General features: G+C 38.2%; 1 protein-coding gene across 1 annotated transcript in view; it reads right to left on the reverse strand.

Moving 5' to 3' along the window:
- The window catches only part of LOC108628299 (uncharacterized), a 142,135-nt gene that overhangs the window by 95,101 nt on the left and 36,995 nt on the right, over positions 1-10,039 (reverse strand). Inside the window, exon 2 of the mRNA XM_026816379.1 lies at positions 7,681-7,932. Coding sequence (XP_026672180.1) covers positions 7,681-7,932 — 252 coding nt within the window. The remainder of the gene's footprint in view (positions 1-7,680; positions 7,933-10,039) is intronic.

Genomic DNA, 10,039 nt, shown 5'->3' on the forward strand with positions numbered 1-10,039 from the left:
GCGTTAGTACAGACAAGATTCTATGTATTTTTCTTCTAACTTCAATATTTAATGAGTTACATATGATTAATTGGCATTTTATTGACATCGACGAAATTCGGCCGTCCCACCGTCGAAACAGCGAACTTTTGACAAAAAATTTCGTTTTTCCTCAATAACTCCTAAACCGTTGGTCGTACGAGAAAATTGCATAGGACCTTTCTTGTAGAGGACGACGAGATCTATAATTTCCATATAAAACTTTCTCACTAGCATTAATATTTAACGAGTTATTGACGAAAAACGAAAAAACAGTTTTTCGCAAATTACTCGTAAACTATTGAAGCTAGCGAAGAATTTTTATATGGAAATTGTAGATCTCGTCGCCCTCTACAAGAAAGGTCTGATGCAATTTTTCCGTAGATCCAATGGTTTGGAAGTTATTGGCAAAAAACGAAAATTTCGTAAAATCTGAAGGGGTACCCCTTGGAAAAATCTCGGAAAAATTGAAAAAAAATTTTTTGTCAAAATTTCGAAAAATGCTTTAAGTAAAAGTCATGAGTACTACTATTACCTTCAAAAAAGATCATATACAATTTTATTCTATCTCGAATACTTCAGAAGTAATCACTTAAGTATTTCGTCCATTCTTAAACACTTCTTAACGAATAGAGTTGGTGGAATGGAATGAAATTACATAAGACCTTTCTTGTACAATGCTGACACTGAATATTGAACAGTACAACACTCGTCGTCTGACATTTTACATTGTACACGCGGAGGAAGCACGAACTGTGTTGAAACACGTTCCCGAAATTATAAAATTGAGTCTTTCAAAAGGCGTTTCCGAGCGTCGCGGAAATTGGACGTTAATGCTCTCTTTCCCTGAAACCGTACGGCAGCAAGAGAATCTAAAAAAGGATAAAGAAAAGCGAAATATTGAACGGCGGAGGAACATGCGCAAATAAATTTCATAGTTCCCGGAACAATTTTTTTCTGCGGTAGTGGGCGGAAATAAACGAACGTAAAGTATTTTCCGACGGAGCGCAATGAAATATTCGCAGCGTGTATGTTCGATCGCGATGGAATGCATGCAAAACAACACTTTGTCCGCTCCTATTATTCCTTTTGCTGTCTGTATTTATACTGCTCAATAATACCATCACGACTTCTATTTTCTTTCTCTATTTTCTACACAGTTTTCTTCCGTTTTACCATTCCCTCTTGCACAATCTTCTTTTCGACGATTGATAGACGTCGATGGGAAATAAAACGCGCAACGTTTCTCAAATTGAAGTAAATCTTTTTTTTTCTTCTCCCAGACTAAATTCAAATCTCGTCTCTCCTCTCTCATTACAATCTAGAAGCTCGTTAGAACAAAAACTGATGACACATTTATTAATTAGATTTCTAATCTAGAATTCTTTTTACTAAAGACAGCGTGCCTTCGTGCCTCGGTCTCATTCGTAATAGAGTATTTACTATACTATGTACTCGTCCGTCGCGTCGCGTCTCCGATCGATACATCGAACGTAATTAAATTAAAGGGGCGAAACTTGAAAAACGGAAATTGAATAACGAAAATTGGACCGACCGCGTTTTATCTGGATATTACAGTGAAAAATCTTGGTGAAAAGTTCTACAGTCACACCGGGGATAGCTAGAAAAAAAAGGAATAGAGTTAAAAGGAACTTCTGGTGAAACGGGAGGTAGAAAAGTTCATATCCTCGTAAATTACTCACGTACGATAAAAAGCGAGAAAAGAGATGACAAACAAGAAGAAAAAAATACGGTAAAACAATTTTTTACGAAAACAGAAAAGCTGCGCGATGTTGGTAGCAACATTTATGCGGCACCTACACACGTGGGACGCTCGCAAAAAGCGGATAAACGCAACCTCGAATGTACAATTGCGCTCTCAGGAAAACAGATGGTGGACAGAGAACGCGAGTATTTTAAATCTGCGGAGCAACGTAATAATATATCGCAATCTAGAATACGACACGACCAGTTTCAGCTAATTAAAATCAGGGGAAACGATTCTGTTCGGTTCAGAGATACTCTCGCTTACAGCAGAGAGGATTTTCTCTTTATTAGTCGATAAGTGAGAAAGAATTATTTTGACATTATCCACGAAGCTGTGAGGTACGACTCGAGTGCGTCGCGTGTAATTGGCGTGATTGATGAACACGAATTGAAAGGTTCGATTCATCTTGACTATCGGGGAACAATGTTTATCCGACAGCTGCAGGGCGTCCCGCTTCTAATTTATTCCGAGACGCGCACAGAAAGGGCTTTGGGACACGGCCCCTTGCCGATTCTCTGAATTGTCTTTCGAACAGTAGATAGACTCAACGCGTACTATGTTATTCTCGTAGATTCCTTTATCTCTTCGACTGAATTCTTATGATCAGACTTTATCCTGAATAAACGATCTTTCATATTCCACGTATTTTTATTGATTACATGTTTATATTTCCTGCACACTTTGTTTTCTTCTAAATGCATAAAATGTGCAATCTAGTTATGATAATTCAGTCGTAAAACGTGACAAAACGAGTTTCTTTTCGCAATTAATTAAACTCGTTCGTGTACTTGTAAGATGTCCGGATCAACAGACGAGAACGGACGAGAATGGATTTGTTCAGCGTTTACCAGCACGCAGCGCGTACGTGTGTCGCGTTTCATAAAACCAACATTTAAACCGGAGAATGCATTATTCATTACGTCATTTCTGCGGACAGTATTAGAACCGTAACCTTGCCGAGCTCGGAGATACTTATATTTCTACATAGTCGTCGCAACATAACACGATGCGACGCTTTAAAACATTCGCAAACAATAGTACTCGAAACAGTTTCCACGTGTGCCGTTGGTTCCCTGATATATTTATTTTTAAAACAATAGATAAACTTCAAATCAAATATTTCCCCTCACAGGAAAAAAGACTATCCACTTTACGAGTTAGATGCTCGTCGTGAAAGTTGTTTCCAGAGGGGAAGCTAAACCGCAATTTTTTCTCACCACACCAATTTTTATTTCCGATCGAAAAGAAAAAAGAAAAATAGTTTTTATTCGCTTCACTTTTTCTGTTTTAGAGAGATCGTTCGATTACTTTATCGACTCACCGTGGAACGCCGTTCCTCGCCGTTTAAATTGTTACAGATTAAAATTGGTTGCGGAAAAGCAAAGAAACCAGAATGCATCAAATATTAGAGCATCGATGTTTTAAAAACCATTGAAAATAATACTTTCGATGTTAGATCCAATTTGTTCTTGTCGTACTTGTAACAATATTAGCCGTGATTACGGACGCGATAATTCGATTTAACGGCAGGCTATTGCGTGCGCAGTGTCGTTCATCGATTTAAAATAATAACAAACGCTAGGTTTTCCATTTACGAAAGTAGCCATTATATCTCATTCATTACACGCTATTACCTAACTTCAGCAATTGGAAGGATTTCCCGAATATTTTGAAACCAAGTTTACATTAAATTTGAACATGCTTTAATTAAATTCGAATTTACATTACATTAAATTCGTGCACGCTCGAATTATAATTAAATTCGAATTGGGTTTGATTTTTTGGAAGTTGGAGATGAAAGATAGTGAAAGAACAGAAGTACGTTCTCGTTAGGCGAAAATAGAAGCTGATAAGGAAACTGGAAGCTTCGTTAAGTAAGATTATACGGTGGAGTGTATTATTGAGAGAGCAATCTCCTCTGCGCAAGCGGCTTATTTAAATAATTCATCGCTTACGTTTATAAAGCGAGATGATTAGTTTTTTTCCTCTTTTAATCGAGGAATATGTTTGAAAAAAATTTGATGCGAGGCAATTATTTATTCTGTGGGAAAACGTGGCGCCGAGTCGGACAACTTTCCGTAAACGCGGTACATATTTAATTAGTCCAACAGTCCGAATAACTAAACGCAGCTTTGACTACTCGTGCGTCTACCAATTAGTAAACGCAAATGTAACTTTCTTGTCGAGAGCTAAAACGAACATCTCCGAGTGATTCGTTTTAAATGGAAAACACGAATGCATTCCGAATCGATAAAGAATATTTCTCCGATATTCGTTGCTTGCCCGAATGTATTTCAGCGACGATTTCGACGATAGGAAACAGTTATTTAAAAACTAAATAAAATATAAAATCAAGTTTCAGGACGATAGCCCCTTTTCTATCGAACCCTTTCGAACTAACCAGTCCGTAAACAGTGAGAATGGCGAGCGAAGGGGTGTGCTTAATTGACAATGTCTCGATACTAGAGAACCGGCCGACCCCAAAAACCACCCTTAACATCCAACAAGGGATTGCCTGCATCCTCTGGAACCCCTCTGGACGATTTTTACATCTGCCTTCCTCTCCGCTTCCCGCGCTCTTCCCTTTATTAACCGTTCCTTCGCTTAAACCTGATCCCTGTTTTGCATATCTCTACTTAACTCTTGCCGTAAAACTTCTCCAACGAATTCGTGAGAGTAATTAGTTGTATTCTTTGAAACAGTCTGCAAATATTGAAAATTATTCAAACAATCTTCATTCTCTTATTTTCTAAATAATTATAAAAATTTTACTCGATTGGTCAATGAGATCTACACAAAACCCGATTCGTTTACGTTAAAAGAGCATTTCACAATGGCAACGTTAAATCTGCATAATAAATTTGCATATTAATGCTGTTATGTTCGCTACTTAAATCAATATTAGGCGTTTAAATAGCATCATTAGCAGGTTTCGGCGATGGCGAAGCTCTTCGTAGAAGAGGGCACGCCCACACTCATTCGCCCTATTATGTCGACCAAATCTTTTACGATCCTGAATTTCGTTAACCGCAATTCACCGTTTAAGATGCTTGAGTCGCGATTCATAAATGCCACTAATTGGTAAAAATCATGAGATTAATTTATAATACAAACGATCGTTTCGTATCAACTTGAACGTTATATTGTTTACGTATAATGAGGAAATGAATTTAGTATTTAAAGGAGAATCATGAGAATGAAACTCTGCGGAATTTCAGAGATACAACGAGGGGGACAAAAAACTAATGAGAATGCAAATACGGTTTTCAATAAAAACCACAAGTATGAAAGCGGCGACGTACAGAGCTGCATCCATTGCCTTCTTTTCTATTCGTTTTTATCCCGAAACAAATCGCGTTAAGCGTTTGCCGTAAACGATGCAAAAATAGCTTTCATAAAACATGCGTGAATTTACAAATTATTAGTATCGATATCGTGGCAATAATTTTAAGACAGTACGTATTTGTTTCTTTTTAATATACATTCGATATTCGCGTCACTTTTTCATTGTGAATTATATCTATAATATCGATATCCTGTTCGGTTTTATTAGCTCGGTTATAGTTTTCTCAATAAAAAGCGATTTGTTAACGATTTATTTTATTATGATAACCGCGAATTCGGTTGATTAGGGGCGTCATGCATATTAATAGATGTATGCAAATGTGCTCATATACACGCACGAATTCGACTGAGGACATCAGTCTTTCCGGTTAGGAGAAATTATCGATTTCAATTAAATTATCGAGTGCACATTGCACGTTACCGTGGGAAAAAAAATTCGATAACACCGATATACCGGTTCTCACGTTTCTCTATTAGCACCGGGATATAAATCTATATTTTGTTTTACGAGCGCGCCGCGTACCGAATTCCATAAATTTTTCAACTCTGCCATTTGTTTCTCCTTCCGGGATTTTTTCTCACTTGTTTCCCCGATTGCGTTTCCTTCCTATTGTACCTCGTTAATAAACACCCACGCAGGCTATAATTAATTATTTCACATTCCCGAGCTAATTCCAGTCAAAATTCCAGACCTGAGAACGAGTTAAATCCCGTGAATATTTATGGAGTTTCGTACTTGTTGCAAAAGTTAATCCCGAACGTATATTCAATTTTTTTTCAAACGAGTCTTACAATATTAAAAACGCGTGGCGGGCATGTCTCGTAATTAATATCGGCAGATGGGAAGCAACGGTCGGCGGAGTAAGAAGTCGAGGAATCAAAAGCGAGCACACAAAAGGAAACGGTCGTTAAAGAAGGCGCCATTAGCATGTCGTTAGCATAATACAAGGTGAATTTGATTCCGAGGTACACGAACGTGGCCCGAACAGTATCGCGGCCGCGCTGTTATAATCGCGTTATTATAAGACAGATTAATTCCGTTTTAAACTGTTACCCCTAATCCAGAGACAGACACCGACTCGGCACAATAAATTCCGATTAAACGCCAGGAGAAAAAGGATCGCGTACAGGATATTGAATCAATTCGAGAAAAAATAATCGACAGCATGAAATTTAACGAGGTTAATGGTCGTGGAAAAAACAGAAATTTGGTATTTAAGTAAAATGAGCTCGGATGAATTTTTGCCGATGAAATACTCGAGCAACGCGATGGTAGAAAGAAAAAAAAACAGAATGTAAACCGGTTTACGACGTCGAAAGAGCATTTCCTCGTTGTCGAACGACGCAAAAACAATGTAGTACGTCGAGCGTATGTGCACATGGAATTATGCGGTCCCTGTTCACCGAGTCTCGGTGAGTCAGAAAGTTATCTTCAATTAATCGTCATCATATGACGAAACACATATTATATTATCATTCGATCCAATAAGAATGAAATCACGAGCTCTGCCCGGGGATCAGCGAAACTAAGTTTTAAAACGTTGTTATATAAATCGGCCGGGATATAATGTATTTTCGATTTCGCAAGAATCATGCTGAAAACTTTTTAATGGCACGTAGAACTGTCTGCAGCAGTGAATTGGATCAAGGTTGCATAGAGTGCAGGTTTCAGAAAAATTCTGCCATTTATTCCTAATGGTCCACTTCGATCCCTTTGTCTTTTTTTTTTTAATTGCCCAATTAAAGCCGATCGTTATTTCGATACGACCACTATCGCAACGATTACAATGCTCGCGAACCGAGGACAATTGAATCCTATTGTCCGATTACTGAATCATCCGAAGAGAAAATATTGCATTAACGATCATCCGAAAACCCGTGAAATTCTGTTATAGATACGTTTCGTCCCTGGAGTTTTAATGCTACAATTATCTCACTGATAATTCTAATTACAGGTACATTAAAGTATTTCATATAGTAGAATGAAAAAGACTGCTTATTATCTTATCAGGAACAATTAGTGCGACTAAACGATTACACGTGAGCAATTTTCCATCGTGGAATCAGATTAACTTTCGTACATGTTTTTGCAACAAGATTTTCTTCCGTTACGCCATTCGAGCGAATTAATATCCTTATCCATTGAAAGAAAACAATTATCGTTTACTTTCTCAATAAGAATGAAATTTCAGTTGATTTATTGGTTTAAATAATACTTTCTATTTTACGCGTTTAAAACATGATTAATTCATTTCTTATATTGTTTTTATAATGAGAGAAATGAGGCGGTCCGGTTCACTGGGCGAAACGTTATTTCCTATCCCCGACAATGAATTATAATTAAGTCGAGGAAAAACAAGCAAATAAACACTAGGAAACGAGTCGAGAAATTATTAAAATTCTATGTACGAATAATACGTGCAATGATTCCATTGAAAAGTACAATTACTGTAATGAATACGGTTTGTATAAGTGCCCTGTTGCTCGTGAATGGAACTTGATTTCCAGTCGAGGAGGCGTGAGGTGAAAAAAAGAAGGAAATCACTCACCTCTCCGTGCGTGTCCCTTCGACCATCCGGGGTGTTCTCCGGCAAGAAGTATAGCCGTAGGGACGCCAGAGGTTGATTCGGGCCCCGGCTATCCATCCACAGTAGCTGAAGCTCGCCGATACTGACCAAGTCGGCATCGCTCCACAATTTCGTCAGAAAGAAGCTACCGAGGCGAAGCACACGACCGTTCCCTATCCTCACCGCTTTATAAAACGTGTACGGGCCGTGGCTGAAGCAAGCACCGCCCAATAACTGAAATGAGAAAATGAGAAAACAATTTTAAAACAATGCAAATAAATTAATATATTAAATGACGTAGAGTATTCAACAGCTCTACAACGACTCATTAACGTATACCGTATTTGCATCCAAGTACGAGAACAATAGAACAAGTCGATGTTACAAAGGGTTAAACAAATGAATAATTTCAATGCATAATTCGTGCTGTTAATCTGTACGGTTTCAACCCGAGCGTAAATAAGGCAAGGCTTCGCATTCGGTGAAACATCGGAGTACATATGTAGTTTTAAGGTCGATGTCGAGTATGCTTATTTGTAAGCCGTCAGTTCGGTTTTATGGATGTTCGTCAAGTGAAACAAGTCGTTAGATGACTCATATCCCGTGGCAACGTGGCTCGTTTGCAACGATATGCTTTCTTTAGAAAATCACCGGCGACACCTTTGCTCCCAATTATAATCGTTTCCCTTTTATTATAATTATTTCAATTATCAATCCTCGTTTTTATCGGTAAAACGTGAACTCTTTCCGAGGCTTTAACTCTCTTCAAAATAAATAGGTACATAGTGAAACACTTCGGTTGTTCAATTATGAAATTTCACCGTTCCAGCCCGTTGACGGTCATTAATAAACCTTGAGCTCATTTACGAGAGTGAATAGAAAACGATACGGCGTGTTTAAACTGAGATAACACAGAAACTAATGAAGGCAAAGTAATAAATTTTCCAGCGAGGACTCAAAATGGGTTCTCGCTCATGTTCGTAACGAGGGTATTATTAGCTTTTTCCGAAGGAAGAACACTTCACTAAACGGAGTTCTGTGAAACGTTCAATTGTATCATAGAAATTTTATATCACTTATAAAAGCGGTATGAATTACAGATAAGACCGTACTTTGGTTATTTATATACCTGGGTGATTAGTTTTGAAAATTGTGAAGAAAAGTCATACCGAGATAAGGCTCATCGCCAGATTACGTTATCGGGCAAATAAAAGAATTATAGTACATCGATTCTAAAATGTTTGACAGTTAATCGTTTGAAAAGAAAAATTGAAAACGGGAAATTTATTTAATAATAAATAAAGTATTTAAAAGAAGATAAGGAGGGAAACAAAGCGCGCAAATAGGTACAGTCATTGGCATAAATCTCGTTGAGCTTCCTTGGCGAACGGCGAAGCGAGCAACGTACTCGCGTCTTTCATGCCTTCCAGCTATCTCACTTTCTCTCACGCCTCCGTTCTTTCCTTCTCCCCTTTTCTTTTTGCCAAGATTCAACCGTCAACGTGCGTGATTAACGAAGCACGCGAGGGCACCGGGTGCAGTTCCCTCGCGATTCTAAACGGAGAGGAGCAGCGCATTGTGCGCAGCGCGCGCATCAATCAGCCACGACCGAAAACGAATTTTCCTACTACTGTGCACGTTCGCCAAATTAAATAAATAGCAATAATTTCAAACAATTACTGTTTTGAATTTTATAGAAATTCATTACCGCCAGGATAGATGTTATTATTAATTTTCGTACTAGCACCTAAGCAGTTATTATTAATTTTCGTACGAGTCGTCGAGCACAAAAACAACTACTGTTTGTTACCTATCATTTAATTTTTATAATGGAGAGGAAAATATCCGCCTTTCCCCGTAGCACGCTGTGTGTTAATACCAACTCAAACATCGCCGCGTATCGAATTGCAAATGCGATGCCCCCAGTTTTCACGGCAATGAAAAAGATTGCCGTCCGTAATTCAGAATATCCAATAGCGAGCGAGCGGGAAAAAAGGAAAAACGCGACGTGCCCTGTCTCTCTTTGCTACTCCATGGACGCGTCGTGTCGCATCGTCTACTTCGCAGCCAGTGCTTGTCCATCGCTTCCTCTCTTCCTTTATTCACACGCTCGATTTCAAATCGAATGGATTTTAGTACACGAGGGAGTACCGTCGATTCATACACATACTCTTATGATTAAAATTAACACCTACTGTCACCATACACATTCTTAGAAGCCTTTCTTTTTTTAGTACAATCACGTTTTTGTCGAATTTTATCATTGTATGTATAATTTATAAAAGCAATCGAATGAGACAACAGAAAGAGAACAATAGACTGGATTATTTTAAATAAGGAT

This window comes from Ceratina calcarata, unplaced genomic scaffold, assembly GCF_001652005.2.
Source record: "Ceratina calcarata isolate Rehan_Ccalc_2016 unplaced genomic scaffold, ASM165200v1 scaffold514.2, whole genome shotgun sequence".
NCBI classification, from domain to species: domain Eukaryota; kingdom Metazoa; phylum Arthropoda; class Insecta; order Hymenoptera; family Apidae; genus Ceratina; species Ceratina calcarata.